Genomic DNA, 20,518 nt, shown 5'->3' on the forward strand with positions numbered 1-20,518 from the left:
CAGGGAGGGGTCCCAGGGGATCAACAGGGCAGAGCAAGCAGTTATGGCTGCTCTCAGTCCTGCCCTCAGAGGCCCTGCTTCTCAGTGTACTGGCAATCACTGCAAGCACCTCCGAGAGAAAGCTGCCCTCGAGTTCCAACCGATGCCAGACAGTCCAGTTTCTCCCATATGAGTTTGGGTCCCCAGAGACTCTCCCGGAACTGGAGCTCAGAGCTTGAGACTCCCTCCCGATTGAAAAAGACAACCATGTCCTCAGCCGCCAGCCCTCTCCACATGTGCCTTGTACCTCTGTATTTCACTTCCACACCACACCTCCTCTGAGTCTCGGTATGCTTTTCTCTTTCCTTCTAGTTGTAGAATTTCCACTCAGCCAGCCTTCCTGTGGTTCTGGATGATGTCCGTTCCGTCTTTTAGTTGTATTTTTGAAGTGGTTGTGTGAGGCAGCAATCTCCAGTGTTTACCTATGTTGCCATCTTGGTTTTTCCTCCACTTTGACTTCTTTCCAAGAGTTTAAATCCACTGAAGTTCTTTCCATCATTCAGAGTTCTCTATACAATAATGACACCCATGATATAAGTAGCTTTTTATACTTGTATAGCTTTTTATATAAGTAGCCATCAGACAATACCTTGTAGAAGGATTTGTTGAGAGGCAGCTGAGACCATTCTGACTTCTTTGAATGGAAATGGCTCAAGAATTGGGGTAATGCCCAGATGGCATGGCTCAGTGGTTGAGAGTCGACCTATAAACCAGGAGGTCATGGTTTGATTCCTGGTCAGGGCACATGACTTTTTGCACATCATGTTCTGTGACCTAAATAGTGGGGCTTGCGGCGGCAGCCCATCAATGATTCTCTCTCATTATTGATCTCTCTCTTTCTCTCTCTCTCTCTCTCTCTCCCCTTCCTCTCTGAAATCAATAAAAATATATTTTAAAAAAGAATATGGGTGAGGACATTTTTAATATTTCAAAAATTTGCCTTAGGTGACCCCTGATTTGAATACATGCATAGAAAAGAGACTGTCTGCTGTGGAAATCTGAGCATGTGCCTGTGTTAGGCCCAGTGGTGTTGCCTCCACAGTTTTATTTAAATTCATTTAAAGTCAAACACCTATTTATTGACCACCTAGTAATAGTACTCCTTTGTGTTCTTTGAAGGCTACAAAGGGGTCTACAATGATTGCTAATTCATAAAACTTAACCATGGACACAGACTGTAGGGGAGTGAGGGCAGCTGGGGAGAGGTCAATGGGAGGTGGGGAGAAGAAGACACATGTGATACTTTAAACACTAAAGAATTTAAATTAAAAAAAGAAGAAGAAGAAGCTCTTTCTGGGTCTGCTTGGCCCAGATCATCTTCAGCTCAATATAATCTATACGGCACATTCTGGGGTGGCGAGTTCTGCTTCACCTCACCTACACCAGGTCTGTTCGGTTACTCCTGGTCCTCACAACTGGAAAGGGGACAGCCTGGCTTTAACTAGAAATCTTGAGGGTATCATAGTATCATTTCTGTAGTATTTGCATTAGAAGGTACCCAGAGGGAGACCTAAATCTGAAGAAAAATTAAAGTGATACACATGACGAGATGAAGTATGTTGTAGCAACAGGTCAGGACAGAATCAGGAGACTTCCCAGATATCTTCTCAGGCCATTCATTTCCCTTTTCTAGATTCCAATTTCTTTATCCATAAAAGGAAGGGTTAACCAGCTGAAGTTTTCTTTCTGCATGAATAGACTATTGGTGAAAGGGTCACCTAAGGGATTTCTTTCTATATTTGGGAGCATTTCTCCTTCTTGGTCTTTGCCAAAGACTGTGTTTCCATTTACCTGTGAATTCTCAGGGATGACACTACAACTACCGGATGGTTATTATATCAGGTTATACCTTAAAATATCCTGGGGTCAAACTTAGAAAGGAAACAAGGTAATGGCGAAGCTTTGTGTTATAAAAATCTGCCTTTTAATAAGAAAACTCTTATTAAAAAAAGTTGTCCCTCTTAAGAGGAACTCTGATCTTGGCTCCTTTTGTTATGGGTTCACTCAGCGAGATAGACCACTGACTCAGAATTTAAATTTAAGAGCCTTTATTAAGCTGGCCAGCTGACTACAGTTATAGCACCCTGCCGAAGCAGAGGCTGAACTGCAGCCCAGACTACAGGAGTTACATATTAAATTTTTTGTGGAGGCCCAGAGAAAATGTGTCTTTCAAATTCTGGGCCCCCCCCATATGGAGGAAACTCATTTATACTTTTTCCCAGTCCTTTGTCTCCCAAATTTGGAATGAGACTTCCGGGCCTTCTGAGAAAGAAGGCCTGCGTGCTGGGAAGGGTCCATGAGACCATATCTCAAGGCCTGGCCGGATGTCAGCACCTTCCTATCTGTGTGTTTTAGGAAAAGACAGCACAGCATGACCCATCTGGCCAAAGCGCCAGATATGCAGCCCAGTACACTTTCTGCACTTTCATAGACATGTTTTCTTCACATAGAGCATTGCCAATGATCCCTTGATTCTCACTTCCTTCAGTGTGTCCCCTGGAAGTCATGTCTCTGTTGGGACCCCCAGCTTCTAGTTGTGACCAAGATTGCTACTGGAGCCACAGTGTTTTTGAGTCCATCTTCCTGCACACAGTGATGCAAAGAAATGCATAAGCAAGATAGAAAGAAAAATCATTTAATATTGAATTGGCCAATCCAGAAATAGGAAACTAATGTTAAAGATGCCATTTCCCCACAGCCATGTAGGTTACAGATTATATAGAGCAACATCACAAGGAACTGTGGGTTAGGGATTTCCGTTCACGCTGGGAACTGAGAGGTCAGAGGTGAGATAAGAGTAATAAAGAGTTTCCTCAGGTCTTGAGGACAGTTCTGAGGTCTGCTCCTGTGTTGCTCTCTCTGGTATCACTAGAAATTAGCCAGAGGATCTCTAACAGAACTCCCATCAAGATTTTATCTTTAATCTGCCAGAGTTCCAGACACTATGACCATTAGTCAGGTCTAGACTTCTGCTGCCTAGGGGGTTGCTGATTATGGAGGGAAAGGTTAGGTCTCTGAGGGGTATAGAGAGAAAGAGATATGGTTTCTAGAGCTGGGGTTAAAGCTAAATGAAATAAAAGTCATAAGGATTTGATCATAATCTTTTTGTAGCTCCTTCTACCACAGAGAGAGGTCTGAGCATGTAGTTGATCTCCCTTCTCATCCCATTACCAATCTATTTCAAATGTCTTACAGTACAGTAAAGGAAGGATAATAACAAATCATTGAACAATGAAGGTGTGTCCGGATTAAGCCAAATACTTTTCTTTATATTTTAATGTAATCCTATGATAACTCTTGAGGTAACTACTCTCATTCCAATTTTACAAGTGAATACATTAACTCTTAGAGAGATTAAAGTGATTGCCCAGGGTCATAAAACGATGGAGCTAAGATTCTAAAGCAGGCCTATTTGAACCCAGAACTTAAATTTACAACCATTGCATTGTTCTATGCCTGCCCAAATGGCCCTCATCTACTTGACCTACTTGGGGCATTTGATGAGACCATTAAAATGTGGATGCAGTTTTCTATTTTTTGAGACCTTTCAGTGAGAACATTCTTTCACTTCGTTTGTAGCTTGGGGCAATTTTTATTTTGTATCTTTCACCCTATATTTTCTAGACTTCCTGAAAGTCTTCCAAAAAACAGATTCCTTCCTGCTCTGAATGAGACCAGTTCTTGTGTGCTTTCAGTGGGGCTTAGGAACACACCCTCTGTGTAGCAATTGCTCCCACAAAGGACATTTACTACTGATATCCTTTAAGCCCTATTCTCCAACTAGAGTCATTCACACCTATTTATTGAGCACCTACTAAGTTCAAGGTAGTTTTAGGCACCAGGAATACAGTGGTGAACAACACAGATGGGCCCTGCACTAATGTAGCACCATCCTGATGGTGAAGAACCAGCCACTCCCATATTTTCTGATAAATCCCATTTTTCTGCTTTTCAGCCAAACAGCCATGTTCCTCTTATGATTCATTTTTATTTTTGGTTAAACCTCACCCAAGGATCTATTTTTTCCATTGATTTTTTAGAGAAAGTGAAAGGGAATAAGAGGTGGAGGGAGAAAGAGACAGAGACAGAGACAGAGACAGAGACAGCAACAGAGGGAGAGGAAGAATGAGAGGGAGAGGGAGAGGGAGAGGGAGAGGGAGAGGGAGAGGGAGAGGGAAAGGGAGAGAATGAAACATCAATGTGAGAGAGACACATTGACTGATTGCCTCGCACATGGGCCCCAACTAGGTGAGTGATTGAACCTGCAACCCAGGTACTTACCCTTGACTGGGAATTGAACCTGAGACCCTTTGGGGTCCAGGCTCATGCTCTTACCACTGAGCAACACTGGCCAGGACACCTCTTATGATTCTTGAGTTATATTCAGTATTTGAAATACTATATTCTTCTACATGAACTTCCTTTTTATGAATCCTGCACTCATACCTGGTTGGAAACTTAAGATGCATGATGTTCTTTCAGGCCAAGGGGAAGAGAAGGAATATTAGTGAGCACCTGTAGTATGTGCTGTTATTTATAACACCTTGTCTCAATTAACCATCACAAAAGCATAAGGAAGCCAAGGTTATTATTCTCATTTTCAAATGAAATACTTGAAAGATTTTAGAAATCAAATCCCAGAGCTTGAAAAAAAGAAGAGCTTGGAGGTGGATGCTAGGTTCCTTCCTACTTAGGAAGTGACTCATTCTCCCGGACTCCAGCCTCAGGGAAATGCTGGTGAGCAGCCAGCATTTTCAGGACCTGGAAGGTGGGTCAGAGCAATGACTGAACCATAGCACAGGATTTTGCTGCTCACCACCACCTCAGACTGTTCATATGGAATCAGGAGATAGTCCCACTGTTTGCACTTCAACCTTCAGAGGGATGACTTCATTGCTAATTGACCCTTTCCTCGATTCTCAAAGTTTTCGGTCTTTAAACATTCTCTATTGACCGAGAGACAGATTCTGTGTTAATGGAACAATTAAGTCACAGGGGAAGGCAGTTGAGCTGATAAGGAGGTAGAGAGGTTCTGGAGGCAAACTTTTTATCTCCCAAAGTTGAAGTATTGACTTTCATGCTGCCAACTCCAGATGATTTCCTCTAGGGCAGTGGTTCTCAACCTTCTGGCCCTTTAAATACAGTTCCTCATGTTGTGACCCAACCATAAAATTATTTTTGTTGCTACTTCATAACTGTAATGTTGCTACTGTTATGAATCGTAATGTAAATATCTGATATGCAGGATGGTCTTAGGCGACCCCTGTGAAAGGGTAGTTCGACTGCCAAAGGGGTCACGACCCACAGGTAGAGAACCGTTGCCTAGGGAAATTTGCTTCTGGAACCTCTCTACTCAGCTATTCAGTTGGGAATGGGTCTCTGATTAGATACCTGAAAATGTGAAGTTATAGAAACAGAACCTAAGCCTGTACAACACATAGAACAAACATCAAAGCATCATGATGTCATAAACTTTTCTTTGATAAACAAGAAATCTCTACATCATGGTTCTTCAGGGAGCTAGACTAAGCTTAGAGAGGATGCCTCTATTCTAGCAAAAACATTTTATTTATCTAACCCTTTACATTTAGTATTGTGTTGTTTTTTTTAAATAAAAGCTTACTTCATCTATAATGAACATAAAGAAGGTATTACAGTGAAAATTCAGGTACTAAACTCTCTAAAAATTTATTTTTTAGTTATTTCTATATTTTAGGTGCTCACAATTTCTTGTATAATGGCTTATTTTGCAAGATGGGTAGAAGAAGGAGCTCATTTCATTTGAAGAAATATAACCTCAAGTTGTCTGAGTGAGGGTTGACGTCATTGCTAATTGAACCATTGATGGGTTAGATACGAATTGACCCATTGTTGGTCCTAGGAGAGTAAGGTCATGCTCCTGTTTGTGGGTTTTTGAGATTTGTAGAAAGATGATATTAACTATGAGTCACTCAAAGGATTTCATCTTCACAAGTCCGGCCTAAAGGATATATAAAGAGACACATTTAAGAACTTGTACTAAAAAGGACAAGGTGACTTAGGTTGTCATTCAGGAGAAGTTTAGAATGAAGTTTCTTCTCTTGATACTGGTCCTGCAGGCCATTGCTCCTGGAGCTGTTTCTCGGATAAACTCTAAAGAAAAGAATGTGGCATTTGCTCGAGTAAGTATTAACCGCTCCAGTATTTATCTAACCTGCTTTCTGTCTTTAAGTTTTATTACATTGACCAGTTTTATATTGAAAAATACTATTTGAAAAAAACTTGTTTAAGGAGCTATTTGATTTTAGCACTGAAGTTTTCTTTGCCAAAGAGGAACGTAATAAAGAGACACTGGTTTTGAAGGAGCGTTATAAAATTGGTGGTTGAATTTGTCCCTTTTACTAAAAAGCCTAGGCCAAGGATTTTTAGTTCAAAGTAATTGGTGCTCTACTTCAGTTACAGTATTTTACATTAATCATTTAATGCTGGTAATAATCTGAGATTTGAATAATGTTTTGATTATTTTAACCACTTCAGTCTTCCATGATAATTCAAGAACACTATTTCATTAAATATATTTTTATTTATTTCAGAGAAGAAGGGAGAGGGAGAGAGAGATTGAAACATCAATGATGAGAATCATTGATCGGCTGCCTCCTGCAAGACCCTACTGGGGATCGAGCCCATAACCCAGGCATGTGCCTTTGACCGAAATCGAACCTGGGACTCTTCAGTCCCCAGGCTGATGCTCTATCCACTGAGCCAAACCAGCCAGGGCAAGAATACTCTTTACTGTCTCTATCTCAGATATTTCTTCCTGACCAGTTTTTAAAATATAATTTTTCAATTCATTTCTTTCCCTTAACTACATGAGTTCAGATGATGTCCCCATTTTCTAAGACTGTTTTAACATTGAATTTGTCATAGTTGTCCATTTTGTTGAGCTTTGGATTTTTAGGCAAGAACATTTTATTCCAACTTAATTTATGGATCCTGACAATAAAGGTTTTTCTGCCCTAGCTGGTTTGGCTCAGTGGATAAAGCATCAGCCTGTGGACTGAAGGGTCCCAGGTTCAATTCTGGTCAAGGGCACATGCCCTGATTGTGGGTTCGATCCCCAGTAGGGGGTGGGCAGGAGGCAGCCAATCAATGATTCTCTCTCATCATTGATGTTTCCATCTCTCCCTCTCCCTTCCTCTCTGAAATCAATAAAAAAAAATTTAAAAAAATAAATAAATAAAGGTTTTTCTGATTCACTGAATGCCATGATGTGTCAGATGCTGAAATAAGTTTTTAAAAGTAGAAACAAGTTTGAAGCAGTAGAGACATAAGGATGCTTTTAGTGGGCTTCCAGGAATCAATCTTGCTAATAATTTATGACATGTATGACAGCACAAAATTTTTTTCTTATTATGATTAATTTTCTGATACCTGTTTCAAACTTATCAGTGCACAGTTGATCCACATATGCATAGCTCCAACAGAAAACTTTAGATATATAATAAGGTAATACTAAATTTATTTTTCCAGAGGTACTTGAAACGCTTTTATGGCTTCAACATGGGGGCAATTTCAGCGACAAAAATGAAAGTCAATGAGAACTTCATGGAGAATAAAATTCAGGAAATGCAACAGTTCTTGGGACTAAATGTGACAGGGCAACTGGACAAGTCCACTCTGGACATGATGCACAGACCTCGATGTGGATTGCCTGATGTTTATCGTTTCGACACAACGCAAGGGAGGCCAGTATGGGAGAAGTATCTCATTACCTACAGGTAACATCATAGCCATGTATTTTTCTGCTTCCCCACAGGTCTGACTTCTGGAATCCTGAAAATTTTAGATATGGCCCTACATTTGGTCGTGACTAAGCAGCCTCCCTCAACTGTTAACACTATCCCTCTGTTCAAGTTCATTATCTCCAGGAGCGAGGATTGTTCACTCAGGGATTGTTTGGCTTGCCAGTCCAGACCTGAGTAGAAAGCCTGCAAACAAAAGGAGTATGAAATTACAATAAATAAGACACAGGATAAGTTCTTCTCAAGTAGTCAAGATGAATAAATGCAGAAGTCTTGGAGCAGGGGCAAAAGGCATAAGCTTCTATGAATGTAAATCATTCGTAAGGGTGACCTATAAATGACCTATGAGAACAAATCAAGTTAGATTCCATTTAAGGAGGAAGTTGTCCAAGGATAAACATTTCTGTATATCGAAAGTATGCTTTTTAAAAAAATTGGTACAATTAATTTATGAAATAACTCATTCTCCAATGATACCAGCAGATATGAAGTATCATAATATAAAAAAATTAGCACATGGTTTTCATATATTTTTTTCTTTTTGTTTTGCTGATAAAGAATCAGTAATTACACTACTGACATGAAGCGTGAGGATGTTGACGATGCTATAGAGAAAGCTTTTCAAGTATGGAGTGATGTGACCCCTTTGAAATTCATCATGATCAATGCAGGAGAGGCTGACATTATGATAAGATTTACAGCTGCAGGTAGAGAACTTGGACTTATTTCATCTCTATCATTTGATATGACCTAGACTGTAGTGGTCGGCAAACTGTGGCTCGTGAGCCACATGCAGCTCTTTGGCCCCTTGAGTGTGGCTCTTCCACAAAATACCGACTTCTGCGCATGGGCCACGAAGTTTCAATCGCACTGTACGTGCGCGTCCGCACGTGGTATTTTGTGAAAGAGCCACACTCAAGGGGCCAAAGAGCCACATGTGGCTCACGAGCCGCAGTTTGCTGACCACTGACCTAGAGTATACATAGAAAGACTAATCTTCTTTTCCTTTTCAAAAGATTATGGAGACTTTTACCGTTTTGATGGCAAAGATGGAGTTATAGCTCATGCTTTTAAACCTGGACCTGGTTTTGGAGGAGACGTATATTTTGATGAGGCTGAACACTGGACTATGAACCACAAAGGTAGGCAAACAAGTAAACAAAACCACAAAAGAAAACCCTAACAAATTATAAATAGTGCCACCATTTTGGAAGAGGCTACATACTGAGAAAGGATTATAGAATGAGAAAACGTGATTATAGTTTTTGTAATAAATAAAATGTAACACTGTCTCAATTTTACACTCTATAAATTGAGGACATTGAGCTAGGTAATCTTAAAGATCAGTTATAAAAATCTGAGGATGAGCTACTTTGTATAAACTCAGAAACCTCAGATAGGTATGTTATGTGATCGATTTTGACAGTGCAATTCATAAACTCATGCAAACATAGGTACTAATTCTGTATATGCTAACAATCCTAAAATGGTGTGATTATCTTCCTGATCCATTATCTATAATAATAAAAGCATAATATGCTAATTAGACCGGAAGTCCTTCCAGACGAAGCCGTGGCAGCGGGGGCCGAGGCAGAGATAGCCGCCACGGTGGTGGGGGCCAAGACTCTTGCATGAATTTCGTACATCGGACCTCTAGTGTGTTGATAATTTCTTAGATTCATAGTGACACAGAAAGGCAATGCTGTAGAGAATTTAGAGAACCTCATAGAGATACACCATGTTATATGGTCATGTAGTCTCTTGTGGTTCTAGGATAAAAGTTTCAGAATGCCCAACTAGTCATTCAATGATAACTTGTATGTATTTACAGAGGAGCTGTAAGTCACCATTCCTATATAAAAGTGAAGATGTGAAAAATTAACCTCCCTTATTTGGAGGAATCACTTTCCATTGGAAAGTTGGAGCCATCATATCAGAAGCCTACTTAATCTCTCTATTGGGAATCCTAGATTATGTGACTGAGTCATGTGGAAAGTAAATGGAGAGAAAGTCATGAAGAATATGCTTTTCTCAGCATCCCCCTTTGTCTTACTGATACGGCAAATGTTAGATAGCGATAGTTTATAGGCCAGAAAGACTATTTATTTTAGTCTGACACATGGTCTAAAGCTTATAGTATTCTTAAGTGATAAGAGGACTTTTACATTGTCAAAAGACAAATGCTGTACAATTTGTTTTTTTCTGAGCTACAAATTTTCAACTTAGACGTATTAAATTTGTCTAAATTTTATGAAAGAATATTTTGGTTTTATAATCATTTCGTTTGGTGTGGGAGAATTGTGCCAGCTAGCTAGAGTGTTTTGAAATTCTAAAGGACCTTGGAAAAATCACTTAATATAGTTATTTTTACAGTTAGAGGAAATTGAGACCAAGGGAAAGTTAGTGGCTAGCTTGTGAAAAGCTAGGGTCAGAACATGCATTTCCTAATTCTTACTTTAGTCCAATGTTAGTCCAATGAATTCTAACTGTCCATGTTGCCTTGTTTTTAATTGGCTCAATTTTATATTTTTCAATAGCTAAATTATAAAAATTCTAACTTAAAGTGCTCATTCTCAACCTAATTTTTGACACTGTAAATTAGATGAACAATCAGCTCAATGGTTACTTTCTATTAGAGTGTTAAGTGATGCCGTGGGGGTAATTTCAGCAACAAAAATGAAAGTCAATGAGAACTTTGGTTACACAGATAAAAAGGACAAAGTCCTGCCCTGGAGGAACACACAATGTAGGAAACAAACAAACAAACAAACAAAAAACCCCACAAACAAAAATCCATTATTTTGAGATAAGAACCAGTCTATACAAAGTATTTATATGAGTTGGGAATAAGATAAATTTAGGTTTAAGCCAAAATATCAAAGGCTTTGTTTACTCTTTCCTGTATTATGCAGAGCAGAGAGAATGACAGAATCTACACTTCTTTTTCATTATTTGAGAGAAATTCAAGCATTTCCAAGTTTGTTGCTAAACCCCTGTGTTACATGGAATGTTCCTGGACACCTCCCAAAAGACAGTGTAGACTCTATGTTCATGCTTGGGTAGTGGAGAGTATTTCAAGGCCTTGCTCTGAGGCTAAGTGGACTTTGACCCTGGGCAAGTCAATTCTGAGCGTCAGTTTTGCCACAAAACAGGAAGAAATAATGAGAGCATTAGACCAGAACACAGATAAAAACTAAGGTTAAGGGGTTATTCAGATCTTCTTGAGAAGCTTCAGAGAAAGGACACACCTCTCTTTCATACCTACAAAGGTGCATGCTCTAAGAGATACAGAAAAAAATGAACAAGCATGACTATAACTTGTCAGTGTAAATATATCTCACTTGTAAGCATAGTCTCTGATTTTATTTAGAATCATATATAGTAAAAAGGTGAGCTTTATTTAGAGCCAAGAAATTCAAATTTGAATCTTGGGTCAGCACTTAATTTGGTCAATTAATCTTGCTGATACTGTGTCTTCATCTGTAGATGGAGAATGTGGTGGCTTCCTTTTAGTTACATAAGGATTATACATAATGTGGTATATTTCTCAGTGACTCATAGTACCTGGAACTTCATATTGCCTTATATTTGGGTTTAGTAAAGAATGGTTATTAAGTACTTTTTTATATCCACTCAAGACTGACCAAGAGTAAAAGTAGGATGAAGTGATAATAACTTAGAGGCAGTGAGAACTATTGAACACAGCTATGAGTTATTGTAGAGATTTTCACAACAGAATATATGTCATTTGTGTGGTAGTGCAGTGATCCTTAACCAGAGGCAATTTTGCTCCCAAGGGGACATTAGACAATGTGTGAAGACATTTTGGTTATAAAAACTGAAGAGGGATTTGCTACTTATTTAATGGTAAGCCAGAGATTTCTAAAAAACAAAACAAAACAAAACAATTATCTGGGCTATAATGTCAATAGCACCAAGACTGAAAAACCTTGTATAAGGAGAGGAACCAAGTAAAGGATTCCCAAATGTTTCCCTTCTCATTGTGTCAGATTTAAATTGTGTTATTGTCTTCTAGATGCCTGTAGATTTCACTGCTCTTTTCCTCTTCTGGTTGGTTTCCTCTTAGGCATCAACTTGTTCCTAGTTGCTGTTCATGAGCTTGGCCATGCCTTGGGTCTAGACCATTCCAGTGATCCACAGGCCATAATGTACCCCATCTACAGTTATGTGGACCCCAACACATTTCAACTCTCTAATGATGATATACATGCCATTCAGTCTCTCTATGGTAAGTTGAATTTCTTTACCATTTTGCCTTATAAAGATATTCACGCTTCTGAGTGGTTTCATGATACCTGCATTTGGCTAAAACTTTAATATCTGTATTCACTTTTGAATCCCATGGAAACCCTGTGAGGTAGGTAGCACAGATATTATGTTCATTTTTGTAGATGAGCACAAGAGATCTAGTATGTTAATGCCAGAGCCAGAGGCAAAACCTAAGCCTTCTGGCCTTGAATCTGTTATTTCTATCTAACATACCATGGTCTATTGAAGAAGGTACACAGAGAAAAAAATATAACTGGAACAAGAAAACCATAGTGAACAGATTTTTCCTCCTCCATAATGTTGCAACCATATGGGGAAAAACTTTTTTGTCTGCTTCCTGTAAATGTTATAGAAAGCACAAATTGCTTTTTATGCATTTTTCATCAAGAAAATGGAACGTTTTTTAAAAAGAATGATTCTTCCTTTGATGAACTAAAAATTAGATTTTTTTTTCTAATGTTTCTTGAAACGTATTTTCAGGAGGTCCAGAAAACTTCCAACTCTCATCAAATCCTAACAGTACAGAACCGGTTTACTGTGATCCCAATTTTCATTTTGATGCTGCCACTAGAGTGGGAAATGGAATCTTTTACTTTAAAGACAGGTAGGATTATTTTTATACCTGACCAAATTTAAAGGCTTTTCTCCTAAAGTGTGCTCTGTTGTTGTTCTTATTGTAGAATAATAGAAAATGATGGAAAATTAAGTAGATGAAAATAGTAAATAGGGACTTGGACTTGATTCTGAAGGCAGTGGAGAGATCTTGAAGATTTTGAAGCAAGAAAGTGGAATGATTATATTTATATCTTAACTAGAAAACTGGTGTGTAAATAATGGATTTACAATTGGAATCTGAGTTGGGGAAGTATAAGACAGGAAACAGAGAAGCCAGACTATTTTAATCATAGATAAAAAATAGTGTCTGAAACTAAATCTATGACAGAGTACTTATTTAAAGGATTTGATTCTTGATTATAGAGAAGGGAAGTCCAGGATGACTTATGGTTCGTGTCTCACAACACAGACTGAAGCAGATTTTAGAGGTGTGGGGGAAGTATAGAAGATTAGTATTTGGAAGGGAGAACAAATATTCTTCATTTTTGAGATTCAAACACTGAGATACTTGAGGTTAAGTGACTTCCTTTAGATTATAAAGCTAGTGAATGGATTGTGGGACCAGACTAAATAATGATCCTTTGATTCCAATATCCAGGGTATAACAGTTTGTCTGTTAATACCGTTGCTATTATCAAAGAACTGATTTAACATTTTTTTCCTTGTGGTGCTCCTACACAGACATCCATGGAATAGAATGTGAAGATCATGAAAAGAAACATTAAACTGGTTCACAGGTCCTTTCCACTCACATTTCATGGTTCTTGAGTCCACAACAATTTTTTAACATATATTTAATGTTTTACATGTCAGTTTCTTCTGGATGCAGATTCCTGGGAATCCAAATGCCAGTATTGGTTTAATTTCTTTCTTATGGCCAAACTTCACATCTGGTATTCAAGCTGCTTATGACACTGAAACTGGACAACACGTTTTTCTTTTTAAAGGTAATTCCAATGTTTGGTTTTGCTATTGAGTCTACTTCAAGGAAGAGAATAAATTAAGGAAATACTACAACTTTTTATAAATATAGATTTTTTTAAAAACCACTCCAAATTGTATTAATTGTACACTGAACTATAACCTAACATAAATTAAATAGATGATATATAAAACTTTCAAGAAAAGTTTGTAAAATATAGATTGTAATACTTATGTGGGGGGGGAGGGAAATACAGAACCATAGAAAATGGGCTATGTTTAAGAACAAGGAACAATACACTTTGGAAGAATGGGGAAAGAATGATGTTCACAGTGAGTCAACATATATTTCTATTACTCTTTCTGTATGATTCCAATGTGCCCTTTTCTTTGTATTCACAGATGATAAGTACTGGTTAATCAGTAATTTAAGACCACAGCCAAATTATCCCAGAAGCATACATTCTTTGGGCTTTCCTGAGTCTGTAAAAAGAATTGATGCAGCTGTTTATAACCCACTTCTTCGTAAGACCTACTTCTTTGTAGATCAAGTGTATTGGAGGTGAGCTTTAATGATTACTAATTTGACCTCTAAGATAGTGAAACAAGCAGGGAATGGGATTTTCTAGAAGAATAGTTTTACATACAAATTCCCAAAGATTTTTTTATCTTCCAGGGAGATAAATCAAGAGAATATAGGATTAGAATATTCATTGTCTATCTAGTTCTTTTCTCTGGACTTTTAGATTCTGAATTTTGAAATAACACATAGTGTATTTTAAAGGAATACTTTACATTAAATGTCATGGTATTAATCATAGTGGAAACACATTGGGAAATAGTGGTGGAGATGTATAGGACCTAGTCTTTACAGTCAGGTGGGAGGGTGTACGGAGTTTCAGATTCCTTTCCAGAATCACTGGACCCATGAAGACAAAACGAGGAAACTATCTTCTGAATGACAGCTGATCCTGTAAGGTCTTCACTAACAGGAAATTAGACAACCAGGCTCTATAAAGAGGGACTGAGCACTGTGAAAGCATTATGGAAGAGGGAGGAGAGTGTTTGGTAGTCAAGAAGACTGGAGTTAGAGTCCCATAGGGACATGGAATATATCAGTGAACTGTTTACCATAGGTCCTGGGTTTTCCCATCAGTGCAGCTCAACTCTTTTTAGTAAGTACTTTTCAGGACAGAAGTAGGTGGGTTTTGTTGTTCATGTCATGAAGTGTCAAGTTTTTGTCATGAAGTCTATTTATGCTGAAGTTTCTGCTGTTTGTTTTTTTGCTCAGGTTTGATGAGAGGAAGCAACACATGGACCCTGGTTATCCCAAATTGACTATTGACCACTTCCAAGGAATTGGGCATACAATTGATGCAGTCTTCTATTATAACAGTAAGTAGACTAGGAAACTATGAAGATACTTGAAATCTTTTTTTAAAATACAGAGCCTTTCATACTTTTTTATACTTTGCATTCTTTACCTTCCTTTCATCTACTTTCACTCTTCATGGGCTCTAAAGGTCTGGGGCTGATGGTGGGATGAGAGAGCTTGAGTTTGTATTCGTGAATGTCTTTAAGCAAAATCAACCTAAGCAAATTGTTGACTAGGCCAAGATATTTTGTGTTTTTCTTATCACCCCCATGAGCTTTGTACTTCTTCCATCAAGGTTTCGGTGTGTGTACCTGGGCCCAATCTCCTCTTTCCTACTCTGAGTTCTCCACTTGGAGTGTAACTTTTGAAAGACATTTGCATGTTAAAAGTCAGCCTTTAAAACAAAACAACCTTCTCAATAAAATTAATGAGAATAATTAATGGTGAAATGACTGACAGTAGGCAGATATCTGAGGGCCAAGGGATCCAAACTTTATGTATTTGAATCAGACCTTATTTAATGTAGATAATCTAAAAAATAAATGATAATCTATGTTATCTTTTCAAAGAAATACAAGCAGAGAATAAAACTATTCAATTTGTTTTCGTTTTTAGAACACTACTATTTTTACCAAGGAGCTGTCATATTTGAATATAATACCCCAACCAACCGCGTCATCAGAGTGCTGAATCGGAATGCTACCCTTAATTGTTAGGAATTATACAATTACTGCTGTTTGCCAATTTACTCTAGTTTAATATGTATTTTTGCATACTTGTTATGTGCCTAGTATACCACTAAATAGTGACATATGTCATAAAATAAGGTAAAATCTATAGGCCATAGACAAATAATCATATAGATAAATTATTATACAAAATATATAAGATTTTTTTTAATTTTAAAAATTCTCATTGTCAATTTTTACTTGACTCTGCTATTAAGTTTGAAAATAAACACCTTCAAAGGCCAAGAGAATATGTTGGTCATTAACATCCTTAAACTGAGAAATTATCATTATTTCTCTGGATTAATCAAATTTAGAGAAAAGATTAGTTTCTTTGACCATTAAATGTTTCAGTAAGGGTACCATTTTAATTGTAATAAGAACAGAATATATCTAGAACTTTAAAAATGACAATGATGTAGGTAAGATATATAAGTAAGTTATATAATTATGGTGATAATATACTTTTATTTGGTTGACAATGTTGACTTTTCTACTATTTTATATAAAGTATATGTACTTCTAATGTTCAAATAAAAACTTTAAAACAAAATATTTGGATTTTAAGAATTTTTCTTGAAAACTGGAATGTGTATATTGAAAATAATTCTGGACCTGTTCCTAAATAAAACAAGTCTCTATATGATTATACCAAGGGGTGAATAGAAATATGGCAACTAGGATTAAAAAACGGTTGTATTTGCTTTGGCTACTTGTTTAAAGCCACTTGAATCCTTGGTCTCAAGTCAAGAAAACATTCTCCAGACTGCATACGACTCCAAGGAACACCTACAGTGTGTAACCACAAACATGAAAAGAAGAAGGCATGAAATAGGAACTTTCTATTTTGGAAAATTTCTGTTATAGATCAAGTCTCACAATAGGTGCCATTTAATTGCTGTGTGACCTTGGAAAGAGATTGAATCTAAGCTTCCTTAAATTTAGGGGAAAATATTAACGGTACCTATCTCATAGATTTATTGTGACTAAAAATGACGCATGATATATGGTGAGAACATCATGCTGGTAGCTTGGCCTACCTTATATCAATTTTCTCCACTATCTCTTTAAAAAAAATTTTTTTAAATATGTTTTTATTGATTTTTGAGAGAGATAGGGGATTAGGATAGAGAGAGAAACATCAGTAAGAGAGAAACATTGGTTGGCTGCTTCCTGCACACCCCCTACTGGGGATTGAGCCTGCAACCCAGGATGTACCCTGATTGGAAATCAAACCAGGAACCTCATGGTTCAACCACTGAGCAACACTGGCCAGGAAATTTTCTCCCCTGCTTTTACAAACATGCTCCCTATTTTTTGGATTGTACACATATTAAAGCTCCCTCTCATGTCTTATAGATTTGTGGAATGCTTGGAGTTTTTAATGTATTTTTCAGACTATTGCTGACGGATGTACTCAAGACCCAAAAAAGGGTCAAGTTTATTTCAGCTCAGATGATTGTTCTTGGCTAGTAGAATGAACTGAGATCAGAGAAAATACGAGGATCAAAAAGAATCTAGATGGGGACAAAGCTCCCTGTCCTTCATAGCTTAGGTCCATTCTTAAGGATGTGCTCCTTCAGTGGAGCACATGATATTAACCCCACAGTGGTCTTTATGGGAAACAGGATCAAGTCATCTTTAGAAGAAATGTTATTTACCTACAGGAAACTAACCGCTGGACTTCCTGCAAAGGAAGAAACTTCCCCCACAGGATAAGCATCAAAAGAAAACTTAATGGTATCTTGGTTGAGATGTCTTTGGCCTTAGGATATTCAGGAATAAGCAGTTTCTCTTAAGTAATGGCTATCCTATATAATAAAGAGCTAATAGGCTAATGGTCATGATGCCCTCACGCTAGAATATCTAATCAGCAGGTGCGCATGGTGGGCAGGAACTTGACTCTGGAGGACTTGACCAGAGGCACGGGCGGGTTTCTGGGTCCCGCTGGCACAGCGGTTGGGTTTCTGGGTCCCGTCTCCCTGGTCGCGGGATTCTTTCTGGGCACAAGAGTGGGGCTGTGTGTATGGGGAGGTGCATGTGAGGAGAGGTTCTGGGACTCACGCGATTTCGCATGCCGGGAAACTAGTACAGTGGGGCCTTGACTTACGAGTTTAATTCGTTCTGTGATGGAGCTCATAACTCAAATTACTGTGACGTCAAATTACTCGTATGTCAAATCACTGTGATGTTCGCTGTGCCAACTAGCGGTGGGGTATCTGAAGCTGGCTCATAACCCGAATTTTAGCTCACAACTCAACTCAAAGCAAAAAATCGGCCAAGAGACAGCTCATATCTCGAAAAACTCGTTAGTCGGGACACTGTATTGGAATAAAGGCCCAGAGTACATCTCTCTCCATTTCATGAGTGTTCATGAGAAATGCCTTTAAAGATTTAAAAGTGAACCCTTTTTTCTTCTATGTCTATTTGTGTTATATTATAAAATTTTGTTTAATAAATCCTTATAATGCTAACCATGTGCCAGACACTCCCCAAAATCTGCACACACACACACATACACACACACACTCTATAATAATAAAAGGGTAATATGCTAATTAGACCATTAGACCAAACATCTTTCCAGGCATCATTCTGGCCGAAGCCGGGGCTGGAGCAAATCGCCTGATTCCAGGTGGAGCAAAGCCCTGGCAGCTGGGGGCAGGAAGGCCTACTCTTGCATGAATTTTCGCTCATCAGGCCTCTAGTTTTTAATAATAACTAATAATGACTAATAATAACCTAATCATTAAAATTATGAGATAAATACTATCATTCATATTTTTTAAATGAGGAAAATGAGGCACTGAGAGGTGAACTAATTTGTCCTAAGTCACATAGCCTTGGAGCTGCAATTCAAAGCCAGGCAGTTGGACTTCAGAATTTGTGTTATTAACCACCACAAAATTCTGCCTTTCAAATTTAGAAAGAGAAAAAAAATCAAATAAAGTAAAAACTCCTGGCATTCTATGCTATTTGTACTTTAACTTGACCTTTCGATCAAAAGTTCTTTAACATGTTATAAAAATTCTTTTTGTGTCTAGATCGGAGAATACCATTTTCTCTTGGAAAAGGTAGTAGTGACATCTTGATAATGTCAGGGGAAAAATTGTCCAAGACTTAGAAGTTACAGGTGTCTTTACAATGGAGTGCTGGGCATGTCTAACAGATCTTCTGGAGAGGAGCTGGTTTTATGAGAATATTCACCTGACACACACTTTTGGGGGTCCAAGGTCCTGAGGGTCTGAGACCTACTGTGAGTTCTTGGCTTCATGTGGGAAAGAATTCAAATACAAGCCAGCATAGAGTTTAAAGTGAACGTGAGTTTATTAGTGAAGCAATGAGACAGAAAGTAGGCTACTCCACAGACACAGCAGCTCCCCTTTAGTGGAATTTGATTCCTTTATTTGTTTAAAATATGTTTTTATTGATTTTAGAAAGAGAGGCAAGGAGAGGGATAGAGACAGAAATATAGATGAGAGAATCAATTGGTTGCCTTCTGCATGCCCCCTACTGAGATTAAGCCCCCAACCTGGGCATGTGCTTGCTGGGAATTGAACCATGACCTCCTGGTTGAAAAGTCGATAGCAGCACTGGTGGAGCTATTGAAGCTCATTTAATCAGGGGGGGTAGGATATTCAATAAGGGGAAGGAATATTTAGGATCTTCCTGGGAAAGAAGTGGAGATTTCTTGGAGGAGCTCCATCAGCCACTGTGTCCTTGTATGGGCTTTCTGATTCCAGTCATGGCAGTGAGTGGTGAGTCATTTACATGCTAATGTATTACAATGAGTATAAAAGGCTAGGGGTTATCTCTAGGTGAAATTAGTCCTCATGGTGGATCTAGCTGGTCTCTGCCAGTTCTTAGCCATAAATGTGGTGGTGGCGGGGAGGTGGTGGTTTTACTTACTTGTTGACAGTTCCTATAGTTTTTATTGATTACAGCTATTTCACCACATACACTATCTCACACCTTTGACTATCAATAAATCAGTCTATTATATAACTCTGTAAGGCTATGAATGGTAAAAAAACAATAATAATGCAAATGGTTCTTTTCTATAGCAATACAAATAAATGTTATCTAGCATCCAGTCAAGATGGCAGTGTAGGTAACACAGTACTCAAACTTCCCACAACTCTATCCAAATTACAAGCAAAATACAGAACAACCATTATCGAGAACCCCCTGAAACCTAGCTGAACAGACATCCTATAACTAAGGATATAAAGAAGCCACATCAGAGATGTGTCTTTTGTCTTTTAAAAATCAGGAGGAATATCTCAGCTTCAAAGGTCCTCCCTGAGGAATGAGGGGTCCCAGCCCACACCAGGCTCTTCAGACCAGGGTTCCAATGCTGGAAAGAGAAGTCCCCATAACTTCGACTGTGGAAACAAGAAGAGAATCTTGCTGAGTGACAAAAAGGGCTCTGCCTCTTAAAGGGCCCATACACGGACTTACTTGGACTCACTGGCTCTGAGCTCCAGCCCTGGGGCAACAGCTCAAAAAGTGCATCAGGGGCATATGGAAAGGAACTGAAGAATCTGGCTTCAAGACAAGGGCTGGAGGGGCAGGGGTGTTGTTGTTTTTTTTTGGTTTTTATTTTTGTTTTCAGACAGAAGTGCTGACAGAAGCCATTGTTGCTTTGCTGAATTCTACCCTTGCAGAACCAGCAGGCAGGCACCATAGCTGAGTCTCCATCAACCTGGCTAACACAATTTGCCCCACCTTCATGATTCCCTGATGCCCTGCCCCAACCAACTTTCAGA

The 20,518-nt window shown here is 38.5% G+C and overlaps 1 protein-coding gene across 1 annotated transcript; it reads left to right on the forward strand.

Annotated features, from left to right (window-relative positions):
- Positions 1-6,104: 6,104 nt before the first annotated feature.
- On the forward strand, positions 6,105-18,873 carry MMP12 (matrix metallopeptidase 12). Its single transcript, XM_005863440.2, has 11 exons — positions 6,105-6,200; positions 7,549-7,796; positions 8,379-8,527; positions 8,837-8,962; positions 11,908-12,069; positions 12,591-12,714; positions 13,539-13,672; positions 14,049-14,208; positions 14,938-15,041; positions 15,637-15,732; positions 18,794-18,873. Exons 1-11 carry the CDS (start codon positions 6,105-6,107, stop codon positions 18,871-18,873), a joined length of 1,479 nt encoding a protein of 492 aa, XP_005863502.2.
- The last annotated feature ends 1,645 nt before the right edge of the window (positions 18,874-20,518 follow it).

This window comes from Myotis brandtii, unplaced genomic scaffold (genome assembly GCF_000412655.1).
Source record: "Myotis brandtii unplaced genomic scaffold, ASM41265v1 scaffold1782, whole genome shotgun sequence".
Lineage (NCBI taxonomy): Eukaryota > Metazoa > Chordata > Mammalia > Chiroptera > Vespertilionidae > Myotis > Myotis brandtii.

Coding starts and splice junctions, on each gene's coding strand:
- MMP12 (XM_005863440.2), top strand. CDS start 6,105: ATGAAGTTTCTTCTCTTGATACTGGTCCTGCAGGCCATTGCTCCTGGA. Junction 8,963..11,907: donor CTGGACTATGAACCACAAAG/GTAGGCAAACAA, acceptor GTTTCCTCTTAG/GCATCAACTTGTTCCTAGTT. Junction 15,733..18,793: donor TCGGAATGCTACCCTTAATT/GTTAGGAATTAT, acceptor TTTTGTGTCTAG/ATCGGAGAATACCATTTTCT.